General features: G+C 44.0%; 1 protein-coding gene across 3 annotated transcripts in view; it reads left to right on the top strand.

Moving 5' to 3' along the window:
• Window positions 1-27,587, top strand: part of GYS1 (glycogen synthase 1) — a 187,395-nt gene that overhangs the window by 113,815 nt on the left and 45,993 nt on the right. For all 3 annotated transcript variants that reach the window (XM_085616284.1, XM_085616285.1, XM_085616286.1), the window contains exons 3-5: window positions 5,968-6,159; window positions 6,876-7,061; window positions 7,890-8,034. In XM_085616284.1, the coding sequence (XP_085472410.1) occupies window positions 5,968-6,159; window positions 6,876-7,061; window positions 7,890-8,034 (523 nt within the window). The remainder of the gene's footprint in view (window positions 1-5,967; window positions 6,160-6,875; window positions 7,062-7,889; window positions 8,035-27,587) is intronic.

The raw sequence follows: 27,587 nt of genomic DNA on the forward strand, positions 1-27,587 counted from the left end.
GTTCATGGGATACCTAAACTCTGTCCATTTCTTGTTCTGACTAGACCTGTTCCTACACGAGGCCTTGTCCGGACCTGTGCAGTCAGACCGGCTCAGGAACCCTAGCCCGGTGTGCCCTGTTAATGAGTTCCACATGGCGCAATTGCAGTCCCTGAAAGATGAATACCTTTGTGATCAGTTATTCGTTTAAATCACTGAGATGAGCCGTGTCCTCGTCACCATGACTCAGCACTTGAGAATTATGCCTATGCAGCCCAAAGTACAATGCGCATGTGGCTGAGGGGGGCGCGTTTTTAACTGCACGCTGCATGTTTTGTTCTACTACACGGACCCACGCGGTCTCCATGACTAGTAGCACGCCTTCCCAGCTCCCTAACATACTCGGTGCTGAAACGCTCACTCATGCGGCGGATGCATGCTGGGGGAATTGCAGGCATGCCTGGATTGCTGCCTGCGCCCGTTGGAGTGCAGGGCGCCGGGGTGTTGCGCAGCGACCTCTGTTACCTCCTCACGCGCCACAGCCGTGTTCTGTAAACGAAGAGATGATAACGCGCGAAAGTGTAGACATGGCTCCGGGTGGGCTTGAAATGACATAGCTGGAGAGAGATGAATTATATTGCGCCTCCTGCATTGCTGATGAGATACGCATCATTTCAAAGCCGTCCAGTCAGTCTGGAGCAGCCATAGACGTGTGGATAAATTGTGCACACTGGGGCCCTGTGCAATGCACCATTCTGCCACCTAAAGGCCACCAGGTTTCCCCCCCTCCCCCAGGTCTTTAACCCTTGGAGCCCCTGTGCCCCTTTATTATTAAATAGCATAAGAATACGTCTGCTAGTTTATGCTATTATTCAGTGCTGTGTCAGCTAGTGCAGCCAGTGTGTTGCAGCCATTCAAGGCGCTGTCGCTCAGTTACCTCTCCGCCCAGGTCATGCAGAGCTTCATCACCCAGTCTACTCTGGGCCTTGCTGCCATGCAGGCTGCTTTCATGTAGGACCTTACCTGTCCTCTAGGGCCCTCAGTGTTTCGCTGCCATTAAGGGGCAGACTTCATTGCGCTTTGGATCCTGATGACATTCAAGGCTTCATCAACTAATGCACACTGCCGCCTGGTGCCCTCCGGCGTCCCGCTGTGGCCTGGTGCCCTCCGGCGTCCCGCTGTGGCCTGGTGCCCTCCGGCGTCCCGCTGTGGCCTGGTGCCCTCCGGCGTCCCGCTGTGGCCTGGTGCCCTCCGGCGTCCCGCTGTGGCCTGGTGCCCTCCGGCGTCCCGCTGTGGCCTGGTGCCCTCCGGCGTCCCGCTGTGGCCTGGTGCCCTCCGGCGTCCCGCTGTGGCCTGGTGCCCTCCGGCGTCCCGCTGTGGCCTGGTGCCCTCCGGCGTCCCGCTGTGGCCTGGTGCCCTCCGGCGTCCCGCTGTGGCCTGGTGCCCTCCGGCGTCCCGCTGTGGCCTGGTGCCCTCTGGCGTCCCGCTGTGGCCTGGTGCCCTCCGGTCCCACTGTCACTCAGGGTTTGTCATCTGTTGCATTCTGGGCCTTGCTCTCTTAAATGCTTTTGTCTGTTGCTTCCTGCCTGCCCCAGGTCTCCCTGCCAGACAGTATCCACCCAGTACACTCTGGGCTCTCCACCATGCAGACCTTCAACGCCGCCCAGTACAGTGAGAAAAGGACACAGTAGAGGTATATTCTGCGAGGTACAAAATGGAATCATTCAAGCATCACCATGACACATCAACGATAAATACAATATATTTTGTAATCATTGCAGGATTATAGAAGACATCACGATTGTCTATGTATTTGGTAAAACGGTGCTCAAAAAGGGGGGGGGGGGAATCAGAGTGCTCAGGAGGAATGTGTGCTTGTGAGGGTTATAGGAAAAGGAAAGGCAATGTGCAATATATACATCAAGTTTTAGCTGAAGCCTGTCCAGCCTATTGCAGGCAAATTATTGCATAATAAACCGCATTCTAACGACGCAGATAACAAGCTGTCGTCTTGGCTTGCAAAAATATAAGGACTGATTGTCAACGTTTTGACCCCTGTGTGCAGTAAAGGTTACTGAATCCTTAGCCTGGGGTCTTCATCAGGACAAAAGAGGGGAGCAACTAGGGATTAATCAGATTAGGGTGAGTGAGGGTCCTCGTCTTAATACATGTGTGCATCCATTCTCCCACCCTTACAACTTGCATCTTGTGAGTGATCTAGATACACCATCTGGTTACCTATTTTCAGTCTTGATTACACATGGAGTGGTACCTTGGATGGGTATAATTCCTCCATATAGAACTCCTAGAGTGTGATAATATTTATCGTTGATGTGGCATGGTGATGCTTGAATGATTCAATTTTGTATCTCACAGAATATACCTCTACTGTGACCTTTTCTCACTGTACTTTACCCGGGTCCAGTAGTATTTCAAGTCACCCCATTGTCATATAACCCCTTTAACGCTGTCCGGCATTAGCTGTGAGGAGGAAGCACTCAGCCGTCCTATCGGTGGCCATTGCAGAAGTTCCAACCCAGATCTAGTTTACTTTCAGCTAGTAAGTCAGTCAGGCCTTCTTTGCTTTCTCGTTTCACCTGCTATGGTGACATGATCGAACCATCAAAGCTCCACAGGTCTCCAGGACGAGTCTTGTGGTTTCGTATTAGATTCATACTATCCAGAAAATACAAGATTTGGTAAAGTTGAGGGATGTCTGGTAACCAGAAATAGCTGTTTAATTACACAAGACCAGATTGCAGTAAGCACGGGGTGAAATCTGGAGGTCTCCAGTACCAGGTGTTACGGGGACATGGAAGGGCACTGATTCTAGACACTATGCAGTTCTGTTGAGTAGAAAATCCCTGATAAACCCGACTTCGAGACTGTTATTCCTTGACATAATGTTAATCCATAGAGAATCTACAACAGAACCCTTGCAGTTCTGCCCTTATAGTTTCAAGTTCTTTGTATAGATGGTTCTTATGGCTCAGTACCACAAAAATGCGTCCTGTTCCTAAGTCAATGCTTTGTGTGTTCTTCCTGAAGTCTGAATCATGCGGGATCTGGATGCACTCTAACCCAACAACCGGAGCACCATTCTGCAGCAGTAATGGTCTAACTGTTGACTTAGTTAGAATCCTGGAGCTAGGGAGAACATAAGAGCCAATCTAGTGAAGCTCTGCCACCAGGCATAATGATAGCCCATGGACACTTGCTGTGACTCCACCAAAAGACTGACTCCAGGTCCGCAGTTGGTGACCGAGCTTAGACTATCTTGTTTCTTTGAGAGAGTGACACAGGCTGCAAGGATATTGATTGGTCTAACCCGTTGCAAGCAGGTTCCGGATTCCCACAGACCCTGGCAGGACATCAGTAGGCAAGGAAGCGAGGTGGTCAGGAGAACTGCCTGAAAAGCTAGCAGGGACTACGAAGTTGGACCGTGCAGCTTCCACAGTGGTCTTCTTGGCTGCTCAGTGAAATTAAAGTTTGTGCCTATACGATCCTTTGAAGCCAGTGGGAGCGTTGTCTTGGTGCAAAGCTCCACTCAGGCACATGTCTGATCGGATCCATTAATTTGGACATGCACCCTTTCATTCTAATAGAATAAACACTCACACATGATCATCAACCCCTCCCAAATTTTGCTTTCTCTCATCGCAACCTGGAGTTCCCCTGGCTTGACAGAATAGTTTGCCCCCTAGCAGAGGCCAGAGAATCCTACGTCGTCACCTGCACGTTCAAAAAGTTTTTTTGTCTTGGACAGAGTAGTTGAGCTCCTGAGGTAAAATCAATATCCTCTCCTGATAAGTTTGTTTGGTGATCTAGAGGTCATCGCAGCAGCCTGTTGGCACGTGCATTCCATATCCAATTGCTTACGTAATGTGGAATTCTAGAGATGGGTTGACGAGTTGCAATGGGATTCTGCACTGTCTTCTATCGCTTTTAACTTTGTGTTACTATGTACAAATATATGCGTTAAAATTGTTATACATTCTGTTTGAAAGTGTTGCAACCTTGAAAATGTCGCACTTGGACGAAACACATCACCTGCCAGTTGTATACGAACTCAAATCAAGATGCGTTTGAATGTTTGACACATCTTCCAAATAACTGCTAAAATTTATGAACGAATTTCCTAGCGACTTATGTAAATCAATGGACTATGTGTAACTTGTGCTTCGATATCACTTGTTTTATACAGTTTCGGTGCTTTTGCTTACTACAACAGTGGCATTCTGCTTTGCCATAGTGGATTGTCTTCTGGGACACTGCATAGTAGTAGCAGAGGGACATTTGAGACCCTACAGAGGTGTACAGTCTTTAAGGACCCTGCACAGGAGTAGTCTAGTTGCATTTAAGACACCATACATGGTCTGTTGTCTTCATGAACACAGTCTGGAGATAGTGTAGGTGCATGTAAGACACAGAGATGGTGCGTTGTCTTGAAGGGACTTGCGTGGAAATTGTGAAGGTGCGTTAAGGCTCAGAAATGGTGTATTGTTTTACAACACTGTGTGTGTAAGAGAGGTTGATTTGAGAGCCAGAGATGCTGTTGCCTTAGCGTACCATGTTTGAAAGTAATATAGTTGCATTAAAGACCCTGAGTTGGTACATTATAATTAAGGCTCCCTGTTTTCCGTTTTTACTGATTTTTACTGATAAATACAGACAGAAAACATTCATTTTCTTGTCTGTATTTATTTTTAAATGTGGATAAAAACGGAAATTGGGTTGCTTTTTGAGTAATTCTAAATACTGTTTGCCATGACTGCCAGGCCAATAGATGTGTGGATTGATAAATAAGGGGGTTAAAGAAGAATGTAATTTTAGTTGAGGCTTTAACCGCATATTCACAAAGTTGATACTGAAATTCGCATATTTTCCTATAAGTGCACTGATTAATCTTCTGCAGGTGTTCACAGCACTGAACCCTGGCAGACATTCAAGCATGAGTGTATATTTATGGGTTAAATAAATGTGGAAATATACTATTTTCAGCATACTTTTGCCACAAAACCCAAAATAAATATGGATAAATACAGATAAAATTTGCGCAAAAAAAATATGTCTAATTACAGACGGAAATGGCAAGAAAATAAATGCCATACAACCGGGAGCCCTAATTATAATCCGGGTTTCTGCATAGAAGTAGTGTGGATGCTTATAAGGTATAGAGTTGGTGCATCATCTCCAAAGAGCCTGCTTGATAGTAGTGAAGATGCATTTAAGACCAGAGGTAGCACATTGTGGTCAAGAACCCTGTGTATGAGTAGTTTAGATGTATTTATGTGAAGAAGTAGTAGTAATGTGGCGTAGGTGCAATTAAGACCCTGAGATATGGCATTGACTCAAGGGTTCGTTTATAAAACTAATGCCATTTAAAACCCAGTGATGGTTTGTTGTCTCTAAAGATCCTGCCTAGAAGTAGTGAAGGAACAGGTATTACCTACAGATGGTGCATCACCTTCAAGTACTCAGCGTGGAAGTAGTCTTGGCACATTTAAGATTGGAGATGGTGAACTGTAATTGAGGGCCCTATTTAGAAGTAGTAAAATTACATTTCAGAACCAGAGATGTGCATAGTCTTTCAGGACCCTGCATGGAAGGGAGTGAAGGTGCATTTAAAAATCACAGATGGTGTATTGTGATCAAGGACTTTAGTTAGAATAATGTAGGTGCACCTAAGACCCAGAGAAGCTATACTGTGGTCTCAAGAGCCCTGTGTTGAGCTCCCGGCACCTACGACGAGAAGTCTGCCCGTCTTGGAGTTTCATATGTAGTCTTCCTTTCCCACCTCTTCTTCGCCAGCCTTGTCCTCTGCTGGCTGACAGAGGGTCTCTGCAGTTCTGGGCCCAGATCTTGGAGTCTTTTCTGTGTTTTTTTGCTCTATCTGCAGGAGCACATTGTCAGCATGATGGTGGGGAGATGTTGTAGCCGAGTGAGACCAGGCTCCGTAACCCCATGTCTCTCCTCTCTACTCCTTAGGTGTACTTTGGCAGGTGGCTGATTGAGGGGAGCCCCTATGTCATCCTGCTGGACATAGCAGCCACGGCCTGGAGCCTGGACCGGTGGAAGGCTGAGCTCTGGGACAGCTGTGCCATTGGCATACCCTGGTACGACCGTGAGGCCAATGACGCTGTACTCTTCGGCTTCCTTACCGCCTGGTTCCTGGGGGAGGTAAGAGCTACTGGCCTCAGATAGGCCTCAGTTATCACTATGTGAAGCAAGGGTCTGGTGGCAAAGCTACCTTATTCGAGAAAGGGCAGCTCGGACCCTGGAAACCGTGGGCAATGGGTTGGCTGCCTAGCACCAGCCCGACTGTGCATGGGCGTTGACAATCGCTTTCTCTTCGTTTCCCCGTCCTCTGCCTTCTCTTTTAGTTCTCACCCTGGTTCTTTGTTTCCACACTTGCCATGCCCCTTTCACTTCTCACACGCCTTGTTATACTTTATCACCCTCTTTCACTTTTTGTGGGCGATTTCCCTTCTCACACTTTCTACCTTTCACTCACCTTTACTACCCTTCACTACCTTCCCACCCTTTCTTTTTCATTGTTTCAATCTGTCATATCAGCCGCTTTTTTCATCTTCTGTTTTTTATTCACTTTAATACCCTCGGACACCTTTTTCCTCGACCTAGTCTTCTTTCTCACCTTAAGTTTCTCTTTGCCCCTTTGTCTCACCCTCTTTTCTCACTCTTTCTCCCACGCTCTCTCCCTTTTTCTTACCTTCTGCCCATGTTTTGGCTACCTGTTTGCTCTCCTCCCTTACACCGTGTCTTTCTCCTTACCTCTGTTTTTAACCCAGTCTCTCTCCCTCTTTATCTTTACTGCTCACTCTTTGTTTTGTCAACCCGTCTCTCACTCTTGAGACCTTCCTCCTCTTCCCTCACAGTTTGCCGCTCAGTCGGAAGAGAAGCCCTTCATCCTTGCACACTTCCATGAGTGGCTGGCCGGCGTCGGGCTCTGCTTATGCCGGTTCCGGAAGCTCCCAGTCGCCACCATCTTTACTACTCATGCCACCCTGCTCGGGCGCTACCTGTGTGCGGGCAGCGTGGACTTCTACAACAACCTGCAGAGTGTAAGTCCGTACCACCTCTAGAGGTGGGGGTGTGAGGGTACTTCTAAAGGGGCAAGTCGGCATGCGGGTGCATGTGGGAACCATCAAGGCCTATGAATGTGGGTGAAGGACGGGAGCCAGACACCTTGGTTTCACTCACTGGCACTACCAATGTTGTACACACAAGATAGCCAAGTTTTGGCCTCATCTGGGTTACTTCCCTCTCCCTCTAGAGTGCAGTAATATTGTTCAAAATACAATTGATATTGAATTGCCACATGATCAATGTCACCACGGCTATCCAGTCCAGAGTGTTGCTTTTACAAAGCCTTGTCTCCATGTACTTTACCAATTAAATGGAAACAAGACTACAAATCCAATGGGGCACTGATTTTCTGACTAAAGCCTAGACGTGGAAGGGGTGTGTGTTGGTAAAATGTGACGAGTCCTCAGGAAATACTTGAGCTATACAGTCCAAGCCCTGTGAGGCTTCCAGAGGTACTAACTGGATGTGACAGAGTCCTGCCCTGCCCCACTGGGGTTTCAGAGGCACTGGACTTGCAGTATTCCTCTCAAACTGTTGATTTGCCACAGGGTGAAATCAGATGTTTGTGGTAGGTGACCTAGTTTAAGTCAGTGGATGGTGAGGATTGTTTACATTAAGATTGACCACGCTGAAGTCCACGAAGGACATTTGGTTTATTGAGAGGATGAAAACGATGTTGAGGCAATTGACACTCGCAAAATGATGGTGAGTTGAGAGGTATGCGTGTAGTCTAGCATGTGCCTAGGGTGATGAGGACATGCATCTTCAGTGTCTCCAACTCTCCGCTTCGGTTTTCTTTCCAGTTCAACGTGGACAAGGAGGCTGGCGACAGGCAGATCTATCACCGCTACTGCATGGAGCGGGCGGCCGTGCAATGCAGTCACGTCTTCACTACTGTGTCACAGATCACTGCAGTAGAAGCGGAGTTCCTGCTGAAGCGCAAGCCTGGTAAGAGCCTGACCACAGCATGTTATGTTTTATAGTCATCAGTTCCTTCTTCTTTTGTAGTAAAGATCCAATCCTCTGAACACTGCAGTAAAACGAGCGCTGATGTCACCTTCGCCTGAAGATACAAAGTTCTTTATTTTGCCCATAATAAATCAATCTGGATTTATAAAGCGCCCCTAATCACCCGATCGGGTAATCCAGGATGTACAGCACCGAAGCCACCTGTAGGTAAATTGGGAGATTTTATTTGGCCGGTGGGACCTTGAAAAGGCTGCTAGGTCCAGGCAAGCATATTCTAGGGTTTAATGTTCAGGTTGGCAACATATTCCATGTTGTCCGTTCACCAGCCCGGACAATAGACAGTCTGTCCAGGAAACAGGTGTCTCTTTGGCACGCCAGGGTCCTGCTGGTCATGGTGGCAGTGTGGACTGGACATGGACATCACAGAGCTGAAGGGAAGAGGTCCGAGGCGACTTGGCATGGCTTTTTACCTTCATTGTGGGCTTACGTTATGCTGCCTTGGGTACTCTGTGCAAGATGTATTAGTGGCGATTGTGCAGCAGTGGCCGCCATGGCTTGTGGTTGGCCGGCTGGCTGGGCAGGCAGGTCGCGCACACGCGGGGGGTTACTGTGGAGGGGTGTGAGGGGGTTGCGCACATTCAAAAAAAGAAAGCATATTTTTTTCTTTAAAAATTACCGTTGCACTGTGTCCCGGGTCGCCGCTTTCTCTTCTCCGACTCGGACCGAAGCACAGCCAGGCCCCACTGACCAATCACAATGCTGCAATACAGCGTTGTGATTGGTTTTGAGCGTCCTGGTTGAATGCTCAACCAGGGAATGGGAACCTGGGCTTGTTCTCCATGCAGGCTGTAATGCAGCCTGCATGGAGAATGGGGAAAGTGCGCATGACTTGTTTGGCGGCCCGAGTGGGGTGACCAAACAGTCATTGCCTACTTACGAGTGGGCAAACCACTCCTCCCCTGCCACGCTCCGAGACCAGAGCAGCCCCGCCCACCCCCCCGCCTGCAGAGCAGAAGGAATCTTCCCGCACATAAAAGCAGTGGGGCGACGCTCCTCCGCCATAGAGAAGCCGCCACTGCCATTGTGCCTGCGGCATGTCGATGTAGACGGACAGTGAGTGACCACTCAGTTACACACAGGAGGATTTATGCATGGATGTTTGTGTTTCTACGGGAGGGAGGGTCCGAAGTTTTTTTAGTTTCCCTCTGTATGGCTTTTGGTATAGGTTTGTACATACAGGTATTTGCGATTGTGGCTTCAGAATTGTCTTAGTTTACGAATCTTGTGTTGATGTGTGTGTGGCTGTCTGTGGAGTGTGCTTGCACATTGCTATGAGGGTCTGTTTCTAACTTTTTTACACATTTGCATTTTCCTGTAAGCATGGGGGTGTCACCGTGCTTCTCCTGTTGGTTGTGTGTAGATGCTTGTGGCAATATCTGCAATTGTCAGCACTTATTTGCTGCCTATAGCGTTGGTACGTGTGTTCTGCTGTCAATTTGTTGATTTTTGTTGGTGTGTGAATTGCATGTTTGTATTACTGTGTGTTTGAGTTAATGTATGTGTGCATCTGTGTTGCTATGCTTCTACGTGTGGTAGTGTTTGAATTGTTTTCTGTGCAGTTCTGTTCTTCTGTAAAGTTAGTATATCTTCCTGTTTGTGGCCATCTCTCCGTGTGATGGGGATTTTTCTTTTTTGGTCTGTGTGTGCCTGAGTGAGAGACTGTTTTGTGTATGGGCCTCATGTATCAAACAATTTTACATTCGCAAACGGTGCGAATCGGTAATTGCGGCTGTTTGCGAATGCAAAATAGCCTTTCAAGATGTATGAAAGGCTTTGTAGTTGCAATTTTAGGTAATCGCAAAAATAGCTATTTCCTAAAATTGCGACTACAAATAGGGAATCGCAATTTGTGATTCCCTTAGCACATGTACCAAGCATTTTCTTAATGCAAACTGTGCATTTAGGAAAATACTATTACCATTGACTCCAAGTCGATGGTAACCATGTGCAATTTTTCAAAAATGCATAAAAATGCATTTCTCAAAGTGCCATGTAGCGGCCACATGCCCCTAAGGCTTGTGTGCGCTTTACATTTGCACATTTTAGTTTTCGGGGTGCTTCAAGGGGGCCTTAGGCCCCTGGTCACCCATGGCTTTGCATTACCTAATTTGTGATTACCATTTAGGCAATCGTAAACTAGCTAATGAAAAACCTTTTGCACCTACGGGCCTCGAGCCCATGGGAACGAATGGAGTAATATTACCTAGTAGCAATTCGCTATTTACTGGATCACTATTCGGTAATATTAAGGAATAGCTAAATCTTTTGCGATTCCTTACATACATAGCATTTTGCAATTATCAAATAGCGATTCGGTAAAAATCGCTGTTTGGTGCTCGCAATTGTTTTTTGATACATGTGGCTTTGTGTTTTTCCATTTGTTGCTGGTTCTACATTTGTTGTTGAAAGCAATTTCTCCTGAAAAACAGCAGATCTGTTGTTTATTTTATAAAATAAAGTGCGCACAGAGAAGCATTTCCACTATGCTGGTGGTGCAGGTGAATACGCACCTCTCGTTGCATTTCAGAGAAGCGTTGATTGCTTTCCAAGGGAATTGTGGTGTGTTACGGGTCTAAGGAAGACACAAAGACATGGGCATGCTCGCTTTGCACGCTGAACTAGTCCGAAGCACAAACCCCACTTCATTGACACTCCATGCCCCTCAACCGTCCCCGCATAACCAACGAGTCTAGGGGTGCATAGACCAGTTAGGTGTTGCTACTATGTGACTGTCCTATTTGTCTGAATAAAACCACACCAATCCTTTTTATCTTAAGGACCATAAATCTAACTTGGGTGAGTGTCAGTAGCAGAAAGGGCATTGAGCACTAAAGTAAGGTTGAAGTGAAAATTCCAAGCAGCCTCATTAAATTTGGCATCACGAATGACTTTAAGAGGCCATTTAAACACAATGTAAATGTGGCTGGAATAAAAGGTGTGCGCTTTTTACTTGGAACCACACTTTAACATTGCCCATAAACACGAGGACCGAGGCAGCTACCTTTCTGTTAAGGGAAGGTACATTTCAATATGCTTACATTTCAAACCTCTTCCAGGTTGTGCTCCAGACAACGCCTTTGTGTAGTGATATCCCTCACAGCTGGAATGTCTCCAGCCTGAAGCACCTGTAACAGAGGCACATAGGTGTGGGGGCTCTGCGCTGAAGTGTGATTAAGGTAGATCAATGCTTGTCCTCACCTAAAGGGTCCCCTTCAACCTGCAGCTCCACCCCTACTCACCCATAGCATCTACAACCAGCATTGGCATAGCCAATAGGTCTCCCCTTTGGGACCTTACAAGTGTTTAGCCATGCAGCACATTATTCTTGGTGCTATGCTGCCTGGGATTGAAGGGCTATATAAATCTTATGTTGCAAGATATTTAAAATACAGGAAAAATGTGGGGAGAGAGTGCATTTTTCAGCCGACATTTCCAAAACTACGGTGCTACTTTTAAAAAAAAAAGAAAAGAAAAAAATCCCCTTCTTGAAACCCTGGTGAGAAAAAAATGGCAATCGATATTTAGTTTGCTGAGTTCTGCTCGGTTTGGTGAGTGCTGGCTATAGCCTTTACTGTGACATGAAGAGGTTTGGATTTCCCCTCCATTTATGCTGTTGTCTTTGCAAACATTGCGCGGCTACCTCCAGCACCAAATTCTAAAACTCGATGTAGTGTGAGCTTTTAGCAGGTGAACTTTCGGTTGCATCTGCTGTGTACAGGCTTATCTTTGTACTTTTTACCTGGGGAGAGAAACTTTCTTCATCGCTAGTTCATTTCTGTTTTTATGAAGCAGCTCAGAAAATCTGTGGCAGACAGCAAAATTGACAAAAGATTGACAAACACCATTAGCTGAACATTTTTAATATCAATGCAACTATGCATTGTTTGCTTTACTGTAAATATCATAATAAATCACTCTCTAAATATGCTGTGGAAAAAGATTGGCACTCAGTGATTTTCAATTAAGGTTAGTAATTGATGCTGTCTTGCATTCAAAAGATGTTATTTGATTAACATACCTGGACAATTTGCATTTGTGAAGTGATTTTTGTTTGGATTTTAAGATTTTTCCTTGCCTGGGTTATCGGATGTTGCGGGTGTTAAATACGTGCCTTTTGTTTGCATGTTCATGTAATTTACTCCCAACGGGCTGTAAATAGCAAGAGGTTTGGAGTTTTACCAAAAGTATAGTGTATAATGAGAAGTGTGACCTAATAAGGAAAGTAAAGAAAGGGTCTTAACAATAGGCTAAGAAGCTCACTGAGAACTCGAGAGACTGAAACTGTTCCAGTTGGCATTAAAAAAAACAAAAAAGCTAATTAAATAAACAGGGCAACTGAAATAGCTTTAACTTTAGGAAGACTATGGTAAGTATGCTTGTTCAGTCTTAAAGCTTTGTTACCCTTGTGTTGCTCACCAAAGACATGCCCCACTGATTAAATGCTGATTTTGTGTAAGATTGTCCGCAGACTCCCAACAATCCGATCTGCATGGTTTGTTTTAGTTAACAGTACAGAATGCCACCAGGCAGCAGCAGGGGCGTGGTCAAACAGGGGTACTCTCGCAGTAGTGTGAACACTGCTGTAAATAGTTACCTGGCTGTGGCTCAGACCCACAGCTAGCTTAGGAATCCTCTTTGTACACTGTTTTCCTGCCTCTAGTGTTGCTGAAGCTTCTGACTTCCTTGCCTGGGTTGCAAACTCCCATGAACCGTAAGGTGGAACGTTGTTTTCTCTGATGATATGAGAAGGTAGATCAACTTTGTTTTTGTGGAGGTAAAATTCATCTGATTAAGTTTAGAGCACCCGGGCTGCTGCCACACATCTTTGCAGACTCTGCGCTCGCTGTCCAATTCTCATCAGCAAAGCAGTCCATTGTAACAAAGAGGGGCATTGTATCTGTTTGCATGCAGGGAAGCCTGGGGCGGCGAGCTGGGGGACGCTTTTGATCTCTCGGTAATTACAATGTAGATTTAAGATGCCATCACAGACTCTAAATATGCAAGCACGGCAAATGCAGCAGCTGCGAACCTTTTATCAAGCTGGTGCATGAAGTAAACAAAACACGAACACTTCTCACTACAGAGGCAGGCAAGAAAAAAAGACTGCTCACAGAATATCATAAATAACAGAAAGAATAAGAGCACATGTAACAGGGGCAGTCCTCATAGGAGGTTACAAAAGTCCAAAAGGAGGGACTACTAAGAATATTAACCATAGAAAAGCAGGAATTTATGTACTACAGTAAAAGGAGGCAATTAAAAAGATGGGCGGTGCCTGAAGCCCATGTTGTAGATGCAGCCCGTCTCAAAGAGACAGCACGCTTGCACTGCCTTGGCGAGACCTTAAAAGGGCAGAGCTTCAGGAAGTTTAATCTGCAGCCTTTTGCTAACAAAAGAGTTCATTGAATTTGTAAACTGAGTCCTTTCACCATTCCCTCATCACACCAGTGTTTGCATCCCTGCCCTTTGGCCACGGTAATGCACGTCCACTTTCTGGGAAGCTGTCATCTTCCATCTGGTGCCAATGCAAACCAGAGGCATTTAAATGTCTCCCTCTCTGTTGTATAATTAATTCTGTGAGTCAAAACTGAGGATGAACGCAGTGGCAGCTGATGACATTTAAAAGTGGTAGGGTGTAAAGGTTATGGGTGAGTTACATCTCGAGCAAGCCCGATTGTCATTAATGGACTTTAGCGGATGGGAGGGTTTTAAAAGAGTGGGTAAATGCAGCATCTTAATTGTTCTAGGACCACTGCAGACTCCATGGGAGACAAGATTGATAGACCTGATGCAGTTAGTTACCATCAACATCTTCAGGCCCAAAATGAAATCTGCACTTGAAGAAAGAAGGCAGAGCTGGAAGAAGGGCAGGTATAAATGAACTTTTGAAACTCAGCAGATAGGCAACCATCCGCAGGGGTATTGTATATATTTTTACAGTTTAAAATACAGTTTCAAATTTCTGTATATTGTCAAGCAAAAGAAACACCTCTGCAAAGCGAGAATTTATCACTGCCCTTCCAAGCTATTCTGTATGCAAATGAAACCGTGTGCACACGCTGCATAGGCGAGTTATGCTGCTCTGTTGATTCGTGGCTGGTGTACTGTAGTCACTGTCCCCCACCTCAAGGCCAAGCAAGAAGAGATCTCTGCAAAAAATATCGACTATAGACCTGCTTGTAAAACCACAGAGAACAGCATACAAGCATTTACAATGCAACGGTCTCGGCATTGTTAAAGTTAAGAGCTATTGGCATTGCTCATGACATTAACGGTTGGTGTTGCCACTCCGTAACCCTGCCAGATCTTGGTGTAGCGGCGGTCTATGCTTGAGGAGCAATGTGCAGAACTTAATTACCTGTACAAGGACCACTGGCTTCGGCCTGAATCTTGCCCAAGATAGAAGTCGTAGACCATGCAGAAAGAGTTCCATCTGAAGTCTTTCCCAGGGAGTCTACAAATTCACACTATCATTAAGACTGTAAAAATAAAATCCTTAACCATCAACATTTTTACTACTATTCAGCCATTTGAAATCACCTTTAATTCAAGGCTTTGGACAAAAACGTGATGCTCTGTCTTCATTAAAAAGTGCAATAAACAACACTACCTGTAAGAAATGTAAAAAAAGCTTAATTACATAGGAATGAAACCACCAGACCGCGTGGGATAACCCGCTTATGATAGTAGATGAAGAGCACAAAGCTACAGGCGTCCTTCTAGACCTTTCTGCACATGCTGTCTAACTGGAATACTACATCAGCGTTCATCAAACTAGCATACAGGAGTAGGTAGCCCGGAGACCTTCAAGGTTTACGTAATCTTATTAATTAACGTCCACGTCAATAGCAATGAAGAACAGAACTGCAATCCGAGTAACTACCCAGCATCATGTAAACAATGTATGTATGCTATAGGGCAACTTCAAATACCTCCACGGCATCAAGACATATGCCGAAGGCAAGAGACACCATCAAAGCACAGAGTATACTCCAGGTGTCGAAAGAAAGCAATAAACAGACATTTTACTAGAGTAGATTCAATTTGTTGTGTCCTCTATAGTGCACTATATTCAGTTTCTGAAAACTGAGTATTAACATGGATAAAATGAGATCCATAAACAGTACTCCTCCTTTGTCTTCTGTAAAAGTAAAACAATTCACCAGTGTGTGTTGCTAAAACAATCCAAAAGCATAATATAAAATAATCCCAAAATGGCCCTGTGTAAGGATACAGACCACCAAAATGTCACAGGTGTGAACTCTTAAACCCTGGGGACATAAAAAGCGAAAGAGGCAAATGAAGAATTTGGAAGCAACTGAGCACGCTTCCCGCATGACCATAAAAGTAAAGCATAACATCTCCCAGTGAGAGCTCTGGCACCGTGTGTCTGACAGAATTGTAGAGCGAGATAACAAGGCGAGTTCAAATGAAACATGCCATTCCCTTAAGCAAGCAAGCGTGCCAAAAACGTGTTTGTTTTGCAATTCCATTTTCAAGAACTTAATATTTCTTCTTCAGCGAAAGCAGCAGGAATTCACAGGCTACAGCTGCAAAATATAGTTTACGAGTAGAGTGCTGCCTCTAACGAGCATGCATCGCTGCACTAACGCCACTGCCCAATGTAACTTAGATGGACATGCATCATTACCATCTGCAGCCCATCAACGCTTTCTGTAAATGGTTGTCACTGCGGGCTTAATTCTATTTTCCATTGTTTGTTAACATCCAGGGGCCGTATTGCATACGTAAAATAACTGAGCTTGGCGCCCGCTGGCTTCGATCCCACCTGCAGACTGCATAAAACAGGCTGCCTCGATCAGATCCTAGGGCTAGCTGTTTCCACGATCTATTCAAAGTAAGCTCTCTTGAAGGGCAGGCTTTCGGAACGGATCGAGCAGTCAGTGCAGTGATGGGAACGTCGCGGCTCTTAAACGGCAGGCTCGCTCTTACTGTAGTGTAGATACACCCGATCTAAGAACTTGGGCCGTTTTATGGTAAAGGCGAACACCCACGATCTACGTCAGGCAAACCTTTAGCAGGCATCCCCCCAAAATCCAATAAGTATTTAAAAGCAATGTTCTGCTACAGAAAAAGCAGAACAGCGGGCAAAAGGCAGCGTCGGTAAGATTACTTTCTCTGCTGCTGGGCGTATTAGCATGCCCACCCTACCTCCAATTGTCAATTTTAACTGTAGCATATGAGAATTTGCAAGAAATATTAAAGAAATGTAGAAAGCAGAGTATGAGATTGATTTTTGTTTTAATACCCCCAAACAAACCACGAATGTGTGTAACGCCGCCGCCTTTCTCCGAGGCGAAGCAGAAATGCCTCGGAGAAAGGCAGCGGCGTTTCCGGATTCGGGGGCGTGTTTTTCTTTTCTCTCCTCTTGCCATTGGCTGGAGGAGATAATCAGAAAAGTTGCAAAAAACACGCCCCCGAATCCGAAAAGGACTGGGCCTGTTCGGAGTGACAAACCTCTTCTCCAATGGCTGGCCAGCATTCAAGAGGCCAGCCAATGGAGAAGAGGGGAGAAGAGGGGCGGGTGCAAGCCCCTCTACTCCAAAACATTAAATCTCCGACTTCCGGTTCTGCCTTCGGCAGACCGGACGGTCCTCGACCTAATAAAAGGTGCACGTGGAAATGGATGCGCTGGCATGGAATGACTTGAGATCACTAACGTTACGGCCACTTTATGGGCATATGAAGCTGTGCAGCAACTATCGGTAGTTCATGCTTTTTGCAGTCTAGAAATGCTAAAAGTGACCGAATAATGCGGTCTGTTGAATATTTACACAGACGCACCCTGAAGAATTTCCATCACACACTCGGAGCTATCTAAACAGCCAAACACATCGGTTTGAACGTGGCTGGGTGTCTGCTTTGCACCATCTACACCTCCATCACGCACAGAGTTACTGGTTCTCGCTTGCAGTGTTCATTATTCAACTAACGATGATTCTGGTAACAAGTAAAATCCAAAGCGATGTTTCCCAAACTGTAAAGAAAAGGCAGAATGTACTGTGTGCTGTCGCACCCAACACGGTATAAAACGCATCGGGATTAGGCAACCAAAGATCAGCAACCCCCACCACCTCCCCGCGGCGGCCGCAGCTGTAGTGTAGCATTTGCCTAAGTCAGACAGAGCTTGTGAACAGACCGTGGCAGGGTTGGATTGGGATAAAAAATCAGCCCGGCACGCTGAAAAAAAGTGGCCCACATTTGCATATTGCCTTTCCGCAAAATACTGCTCCGGCGAAATTTTATTAAAGAAAAAAAAAAGCGTGGGTGGGTGCTAAAAAAAAAAAGCAAAAAAAAAATCTGCGGATTAGATTACACTGGTGAAACACCTGAAAACAAGTGAGGCCACTTCTGCTCAGGCCCCCGCCCCGCTCGTTATGCATACATTAATGGGTCGGCCCAGGAGAGAAGGGGAGTGACACCTTTGCCTGTTGATAAATGGGAGGTAATGGATGCTCATCACCCCCAGAAAGGCCACTTGGGCACCCACTGGGCCGCTGGTGGTATCTGAACAACACAGAAACCGCTCAAATCGGCCTCCCAGGCTGCCCAAAAAGTAGTACACAGCTGGCATTGCCCGAGTGCCCACGTTACCAATCCCGACCCTGGACAGTGGTCTGTTGCTGAAAATATAGGATTGAGTGCGACACCTTTAGGACGAAAAATAAGAGCATTTAAAAACGCTCCATGAAGTACAATGCCTTGTCACCTTTTTGACAGTGAAAATGCTTTAAAAAGCATAAAACACAGAGGACCATTTTCGACTTGTGTCACTCCAGTGGAACTCGCAAACGCTTAGGCCCTTCCCTTTCAAGCACACTGTCTGTGATATTAGACCTAGCCAAAGTGTGTGGTAAATATGACCTCGAGTGGTCACAAAAAGCTGCAGATTGGTCAACAATGCATCGGCGGCAGACCAGCCTGATTTATGGGCAGGTGTCTGCTACTTTTTGGCAGCCAGCTGGGTATTTGTGTGTGCACTTTTACAAATTATGTATAACAGTGATTCCCAAACTGGGGTCCGGGGACCCCTGGGGGTCCCCGAAGCCTCCTCAGGGGGTCCGCGACTACTTTGAGAATCAAATAATATTAACAGATTAATAAAGTGTAGATATATAAAAATGCTAAACGTACAATTGAACATTTTAAAACATACTGTAAATGTGAAGGAATTTGAAAAGGCTAAAAATTAAATTAGTACCCTCATATTAATTTGTGAGAGCAGTGCAAGTATATCAAACTGAATATAGTATGGAGATGAATGGCCTCAATTGAATTTAGAAAAACTCCAACCATTCTATTAAAATTCAATTTTGATGTCTTTTTTTATTTATACGTTTTCTAATATAATAAAATATGTAATTTGTGTATTTGTTTGATGAATGCTTTTTTGTATATTTGTGCATTGTTTAGTGGTTCAAATCATCAACATTGCTTAGGCCGGGGTCCCCGACTTCCAGTAATGACTCATGAGAGGTCCCCGGATTCGAATAATTATTCAGTTGGGGTCCCCGGATTCCAGTAATAATTAAGTGGGGGTCCCCAGAAGTCAAAAGTTTGGGAACCACTGATGTATAATATATGTATGTGTGTGTGTGTGTGTGTGTGTACACGCATGCAAGGGAGTGAACGAGTGTGAAGCCTCCTGTAGGCATCAGTGGCGTAGCTGGGGGGATGGAGGGAGGCGGTCCGCCCTCGGCGACACTCTTTTTGGGGGCGGCGGAGGTGAGCAAGTCATGTGTGTCGACTCTCCCTCCCCTGTAACAAGTCATTTGTCTCCCCCTTCCCCGCTATTACCTGCAACGGGCAGCAAAGTTAGGGGCCGCCCCAGAGTGGCAGTAGGTCCAGCTACGCCACTGGGTAGGCATTTAAGTGCACCCATGACTATCACCACCCAGACTCACCAGTAATTAAACTGTCTGTCAAACTGTCCTCACCTTCACAGACAAAAACACTTGTCAGTTTCTTAACAATGAGTATAAAAACCCATTAGTTACGTAATCCGTTTCTGCAATTCAGTCCAATTTCCGTTTCTCATGTTTTTTAATTAAACTTGTTTTTTCTTTTTCCAAATGTTGCCACGACTGGAGGCGTTTGATTTAAAAACTGCGCAGCGCTCATGCCACAGCTTCATTACAGGACCCAGCCTACTGCAGGGGCACTCCACTCCTTGTAGTCACTGCGCCAGGAGGCGCTTGATTATCATGGTTTCCTTCGTTTTTTCATGCAGGAGTCTTGTATAACCGTATTTTCATCTCAGCTGCCTTTACGTGTAGCTCCTGCCGCCTTTGAGTTGCAACTCCCCTAAGTCAAGCATGTGCAACATACGTGGCATGAATTAAGTGGCTTAATGCAAATATGTGCCTGTCGCCTGTATCAAATGTGGCACAAACCCAGTCCCAGTGCATGCTGAGGGTGCAAGTGCACGAACATAAGCAAATAAATAGACAAAAGATGTTTCTGTTCCTGAACTTAATGAAACTTGTATCTTCCACGTGGGTCACCGGTCACCTGCTAATTTGTTTATTTATTGAAATGTATTTACCTGTAGTAAGTGGAAAGTTCAGGTTTTGCAAACGCAGGACTCAGGAGGATTTTACCACCAATTCCTGTTGTGTGGGCACAAAGTCTAGGGGCAGACAGACGGGCTCTCCAGTCCTCCCACCACTGCGCTGCCTCAAGTCACGTGCACATTGCAGAGGCATCTAGTAGGAACACAGCCAGGTCTCTGTAAGCCAATCCTGACGCTGCTCCTGCTGCAGCGCCAGGATTTTCCGGGGCAGAGAACCTCTCTGCTCATTATTGAGACCGGGGCCTGCGTCTTTGAGTCACCCCTGGCTCAAGTGCATTGTTGGCGAGGCTGTAAGCGAAACCTAGTGCGCGTGTCTGGCTGGCCGGAGAAAGGCAGCCGTCTAACTCGACATGCACACTTAGGTGCTCTCTGCGCTTGCTGCTGTATGGGCAGGTGCATGTGATGGCAACGTTGTTTCACTTTCAAGCCCCACACCCCCAGGAACGCACTGGCAGCGTGCTTATCTGCTCAACCTCACTCAACCGCTGAACTGAATCGCTTAAATATAATGATGGCACAGCTGATTAACTGACCAGGCTGGATCGGTGGTATAGCAGTAGTCTAGCAACAGAGAGATGATTTACCGGATTCTAGTACCTATTAATAATGTCCAATATAGCACAATATTCACAAGTAAATAATGTTGTTTCTTTGTACATTTGTGCACCCTCAAATTGCATGCTGTCTCAAAATCATCTTTCACTACATTTTTTTTTTAAATCCAGCATTTAAAAAAAACTGTCTTTTAATTAAAACCTGTTTGTCTCCTCACTTTATTTCTTCTTTCAAATGTCCCTTTCCTTCCATTCCATCCTTCGAATGCCTCCTCTCTCTGAGCGCAACCTACGCTTGACGTGTATGTTTGACTAATCTCTTTTCAGCAAATTTCCCACAACTCATTTACAAAATGCAATCTCTCCCCCTTCCACTGAAAATCATACCTATGCCACCTAACATACCTAATTTCCTTTAACTCCTGTATTAATCCCACCAGCCATGTACTTGAGCTCACCCCCCCTCCCCCCCTAAAAATTATTGCAACCAACCATTATTACTTTAGTCCGCCATAAAAACCTAAAATGACTGCATGGAATGGTGTGCTTTGAGCGTAAAAAAATCATCCCAATAACAAACCAAAAACAGTTAACTAACCATTAACCTTGGGTTCCGGAGCAGTGTGCTGCCTGGCGTTAAGCACTTTGACGCCTTGTTTGGGGTAGTAAGCTCTATATAAATACAATTACAATTTAATTTGACATAATAATGTGTTATAGGAATTCCATACCCCCATCCTTTTGAGTCTTCAGGGAGGGTGCATTTTAGTGGTTTGGGAAGGTGTGCTTATTGAAATCCACGGAGATTAAATATTTTATAGAGGATGAGGGAAGTTTTCATGGGGTGACTTGGGGGAAGCATTTTTGGTATTTAGAGTATAAAAATGTTTTCAGTGAGGGTGACGCTTACAATGAGGACGTGTTAAGTAAAGCAGGACCCCCACTAATGGGCCTTCCAACCACTTCCCCCTTAGCAATCTCTTCAAATGCAGTGGGTCTAAGTGATGTTTAGAGGCACTACCATCCTGACCTACGTGGATTTACATTTTTCTCTGTAGTGTGTAGGCCTTTCTCCCATCTCAATTATTTGCTTGGGCTTACACCAGGTCTAAGCTCGATAGCTGCAATCTGTCTGCATACAGTGACTTACCTGATCACGCCCCCCTTACAGGTACTGATCCACGGAAAAACCCTGAAATCTCACCACTCATGGAAAGTAAGCCCTTTGTGGGCTAACCAAATATGATTTTAGATATACCCAGAGAAGCAATGACAAAATACTTCCAAACTACCATTAATATTGTACACTCTCCTGCCGTTCTCCCAGGTATACCGGCCAGTTATAAAGGGAAAAGTCATTTGTAATGTGTCAAATCTGAAACGCGTAGAATTCAAAAGGCGACTAAATTAGTAATCCAAGTACGAGAATCCATAGCCAAACACAGATGAAAATTTACAACAATTGAAATTAAAATATCAATAAACCCAAATGGATAAAGCCAGAAAGATAGAACTAGCGTACAAAACTAGACTCTACGACAACAGTATTAAGACAGGCAAACTACTACATTAACGAGTCATGGGAAAGAGGAGTCTAGACATGTTCTCTGAATAAGACAGTGGTTACCAAACTTTTTTGACCTGCGGCTCCCTTGACCTCATGGCCGTGACTCTACGCTGTTACTTTTTTTTGGAGGGTGGGGATATGTAAGCCCAGCCTCGAGTACTTCCATTTTTCTCCTTGAAAATAATTGGGATGAAGGTGATGAAGGTATTATGTCTATATATGCAGGGTGTTTGGTATTACTAAGGCGGCGCCACTAGTGAAATATTCCTAGTTACACTTCGTTGCCCATGCCTATTTAGAGAACCCTCTCAAACATTTATCCCACTTACAGTACTAGATAGCACACCTGTGCATGTAGGTCCCCATTGACAGTGTTTCTGCGCTTGAAGAATATTTGCATGCACTTCTATTTCTACCCATGTCATACATGCCAACACACCTGTTTCAGCAGGGTGACTCACGGTTTTTTAAACCACATACAGTTGGACGGACTGTGCTGACCAAGAATAAACTTCAATATTTTTATATTAATCTTGCTTCTGAATACATCTTTACAAAATTGGCGACAATTGAAGAGCGGTTTGCTATGTTATTCAGCACAGGACCTACCTGCCTTCGAAAGGGATCGGAACCTTCGTGGATATTTTTTTTACGATCTTCAGTCCATATGAGGTATTTTTTTTTTCGTCGATCTATTCTGCGCAAGTGATCTTTCTATTCCTTTTCACCGTTTTTGCCTTGTGAGATTTTATTTCAAGCGAATTCACTATTTTGGACATTTTACGTAAGATTTGAATACCTTATGGATTTCACCCCGTTATTTGCCTGATAATAACTTTCCGCACTCTACAGTTAACAGCAGTTTCTTCTGTCTTCTACAAAACTAACATCGTAAATTGGAAAAGGTAAGCCTTTACCTTCAACTTTATTTGGAATCTTCGTTGCTCTTCTCGCCCCTCTATTTTCTTTTTAGTTTACCGCGAGCAAGAGAGTACATGCACCCTGCTGTACTCTCCAACAATGGATGCTTACATCCCTACGCACGCTGCACGTCGTTCACGCTGTGTGAGACATAACCATGCATGCGTGAACCACCATTTTTTTCACGTACGTTTTCATCTCCATGACAACTTTCGCATTTCCGTACGATCTAGCCACAAAAGCATGTTATTCAAGGAACCCTCCTCCTCTCCATAACAATGACCACTGGAAAGCATTGTTTTCTCTTAAAAACACAAGGCTACGAGTGTTTCAAGTAAGTGGAATTATACACAACTATTTATTTTAATATTTTTACAAAGCAACGAATTTTCAAGGTGAATTGTACTCATCCTAGTAATTGGAGAAAACCTTTCTCAAGACTTTATAGCTTCATATATATGACTATATTTTACTTCAAGTGCTTTATTGTACCAGTTTCCTACATATTTTCTGATCATCATTTCTTCACAATGCAATTTGAACCTCCATCCAAGTTTCTTCAAAGTAAGGGTGATCCTCCTATCCCTTGGACAAGGTGGAAGGAATTACTTATGACTTATTTAAAAGCTATTAATGGAGAGAGACTTTCTGCAGAAAGGAAAAAAAAAACAATCCTCTCCATTCTCTAGGATCAGAAGGTCAAGTTGTCTTTAGAACTATTCCTCAAACTGATGGTAGTGGTGATAGAAATGTATTTGAAGATGCAATGGCCCGCTTTGAAAGCAGATTTAAGCCAACTTCTAGTGTTGCTTTAAACAAATGCAAGTTTTATTCAAGAGCCCAAAATGAATCTGAGTATTTTGATGATTTTTTCACGGGTTTGCGTTCCTTATCTGTAAACTGTAACTTTGGGGCCATTACCGATGAAATGATCAGAGATCAAATTATCATTCATGTTCAAAGCAAAAAGATCCAGGAAAAACTTTGGATCATGGGTGATCCTAATTTAGGAGATGTAATTACAACTGCCAAAGCCATGGAACAGCCTGAGAAATGTATTAAATGTCTGGATATAGAAGGAAAAGAAAAAGTTGAAGATGTTTGTGCTGTTAAACCCGAATCATCCCGAAATGGAACAATTAATCAAAGGAATTTTAAAAGATCTGATAAGGAATTCCATTGTTTCAGATGTGGAAGTGTCAACCATGGGGCATCCTTTCCTAGATGTCCCACTTTGGGTAAAGAATGCAAGAAGTGTGGACGTCATGGGCATTTTGCCAATGTTTTTAAAAGTGCTTATGGAGGAAATTTCAATAGAGGGAAAATTTCCTATTTGAATGAAGAAGAGTATGATGATAGTATGAATGGAAATAACAGGGGCATTGTAGTTTCTATTACTGATGAAGGAGGCCCAGAGAATTCTGAATTCCTTTTAATACCTCCTAAATGTATTGTACCTGTCCTTGGTTTGTCCATTGAGCTTATGGCTGATTCGGGATCGCATTGGACTATAATCACCAAGGAGTATTTTAATGACGACTTCAATGGGGTTCTAAGTCTTGATGATTTAAAACAATCTGACATTATTGCTAAGGCATTTGATGGGACTGTTATTGACATGGAAGGTTTTGCAGATGTTGACATGAGTTTCAAGGGACGTGTTGTGCATGTGAAGTTGTATGTTGCAGTCAAGGGTGTGAATGTTCTTTGATGGAAGTACCAGTGGAGTTTAGGGATAATTCTTAATCCCAGGAGTTTTGATCCAGTATTAGTTATTTCAGAAGGTTTGTGTAAAGATGAGAATATAAGTGAAGTGATTAATGCCTTTCCAAGTGGGTTTTCAAAATATCTGGGAAAGCTCAACAATTTCAATCATAAAATTAGATTGAAGAATGGAGCTGTTCCAGTCAAATAGAAACTTAGGAATGTTCCAGTTAATGTGAGAGAAGATCTCAAACTTTTGTTACAAAATCTCATTGATGAGGACATCATTGAAGAAGTGGAATCGTCCGAGTGGATTTCTCCCATCGTTTTGGCCAGGAAGGATGACAAAAGTTTGAGACTTTGTGTGGATTTGAGACCATTAAATGCCAATTTAGTGATAGACTGCCATCTGTTACCAAATATTAATGAGCTTGTATGCATGTTGGAGGGAGCTAAAGTTTTCTCCACTTTCAATCTGCGATCAGCATACCACCAAATTTCTTTAACTGATGATTCAAAAGAATATACAGCTTTCCTTACACCGCAGGGGCTTTTCCAATATAAGAGAATGCCTTTTGGTTTGGCCTCTGCGGCGTCAGTTTTTCAGCGAGCTATGCATCATATATTCAGAGAGTGAGATGCTTTCATAAAGTGTTTTCAAGATGGTATTCTTGTATTTTTTCCCACTCATGAAGAACATAAGAAAAAGGTTATTGAAGTTTGCAAATGGTTAAAATCACATGGTTTAACCCTTAAAAGTAACAAATGCAAGATGTTTTGTGATTCTGTTGATTATCTAGGGCACACTCTTTCAGGAGATGGAGTAGTACCAATAATCTCTTGTTGAGGCCATAATAAAAGCTCCTGCACCAGATAACAAAGAAAAACTTCTGTCTTTTGTTGGGTTATGTGAAAATTACAGTAATTTTATTAAAGGGATTGCTACTAAGATGGAACCCCTTAGGGAACTTACTAGGCAGAAGACAGAGTTTTGTTGGAGTAAAAGGCAACAAGATGCTTTTCAACAGATCAAGAATGAAATCGTTCAGGCTCCTACCTTGAAACCTTTCTGTGTAATCAAACCGTGCATTGTAACTGACGCCAGTTTGTATGGTGTTGGTAGAGTTTTGTCCCAAAGATGTGGAAAAGATGAATGGTGTGTTGCGTTTGGCTCTCGCACCCTCAGTGACACGGAGAGAAAGTATTCGGTCATTGAAAAAGAACTTCTAGGGTGTGTATGGGGGATTGAGCATTTTCGAAATATCCTTTGGGGCAACAGATTTTTACTCAGGACAGATCATAAACCATTGGTATCTATTTTGTCACCTGGGCGTGGTCGTAATGCCACAGCACGCATAAGCAGACTGATTTCAAAATTGCAAGAATATAGCTTTGCTGTTGAATATGTTCCTGGTAAAAACCATGTGACTGCAGACTGTCTTTCCCGTTTACCTTGTCCTGGTGAAAGTGAGTCTCTGATCAATGATATTGAGTTTTTTGCATCTGTGGTGGATTATGTTGCAAAGGAATTTTCTGCCATTTCTGAACATTCATGGCGAAGTAGCATTGCTGGAGATGACAGGTGGAATCTTTTTTGAAACAATTCATTCTGAAGGATGGCCAAGAGTTGAGTTCCTGCAGAATTAAGACCTTTCCAGCAAGTGTCCAGTGAGCTGGAAGTTGAAAGTGAGTTTATTTTTAAAAGTGGTAAATGTGTACCTTCTGAGCTTATGCAAGATGAAATTCTTAGGCTTGCCCATGAAGGTCATCCGGGAATGTCTTCAATGAAAAGGTTAGTGAGATCAAGTTTTTGGTGGCCTAGCATGGATAGGATGGTTGACAGAGTAGTGAGGGAATGCTCTAGATGTATCAGCAGTGACATGTTAAAATCCTACCCTGCATCCTTAAAACCGGTTCCTTGGCCCAAGAATCCTTGGCTGAAAGTAGCTTTTGACATTTCTGGTCCATTCTATTGTTTACCACAAGATGCTTGATTCGCCCGCGTATTAATAGATTATCACTCTAAATGGCCAGAAGGTAGGTTTGTCTCTCACACTACCACACAGATTATAGAGTCCTTTATGGAAATGTTTGCGCGTGAAGGTAGTCCTAAAGTGTTAATTACTGACAATGGTGTGCAGTTGAAGTCACATGAAATGGAGGATTTTCTTCAACTGTATGGGGTTAAACACATCACTACTCCCCTTTATGAACCGCAGGGTAATGGGCAGGTGGAAAGGTTTTACCGGTTTCTTAAACACTGTGTGGAATGGGCCAGGAAATCTGGCAGAGAATGGAAGACAGTTTTTGAGAGTGAGAGTTTGGATGTATAGGATCACTCCTCATTCTGTCACTGAACTTAGTCCATTTCGTCTGTTGAGGGGAAGAGAACCTGTAACTAAATTGTGTCCTTGGTGGATTAAAAAGAAAATGACAAGTAGCGTGGCTGATGATTTTCATGATACTCTTCAGAGGGTGAAACATCATCAGGACAAAAAGAAAGAAAATTATGATTCTAAGTGGAGCGTTAAAACTGCTACTTTTGTTGTAGGTGACTGGGTGAAGATACTTAAAACCTGGTTTCATTGAAAAGGGTCCTCCAAGTATGGTCCTCCACGTAAAGTAGTTAAAGTCAACTTTAACAGTATTGTGACACATGATGGTAAAGTGTGGAATGTAAGACGTGTTAAGTGTCATTCTGGGAGTGATTGTGTAACTTGGGACAAGATTGATGATGAAGTCCCTACAAAGACCAATATTTCTAGTGATGCTAATGACTATGATATAGATGGAACCTCTGGAAGTTCTGTAGCTTCCAGAGTTAAGGTGAGTGGGAGAATTGTCAGTCCTCCAATGAAATTTAGAGAGATTGTTTAATCTTGTTCTTTTGTTTCGGTTAAGGGAAAATATGTGTTCTATTCTGTGTTTTCTTTATCCTGTTCCTTTAATTACTTTTGTGCAAGTTATTTCTGTTTGAAGTCATGCCTGTAATCTGTTGCTATGGTGCATGAGTATTCCATGTTCCATACAACAGAAGCTCTTGATGTTTGCTGAGCAGTTGGACGTACTGTGCTGACCAAGAATAAACTACAATATTTTTATATTAGTCATGCTTTTGAATACATCTTTACAC

This window comes from Triturus cristatus, chromosome 7, assembly GCF_964204655.1.
Source record: "Triturus cristatus chromosome 7, aTriCri1.1, whole genome shotgun sequence".
Classification (NCBI taxonomy): domain Eukaryota; kingdom Metazoa; phylum Chordata; class Amphibia; order Caudata; family Salamandridae; genus Triturus; species Triturus cristatus.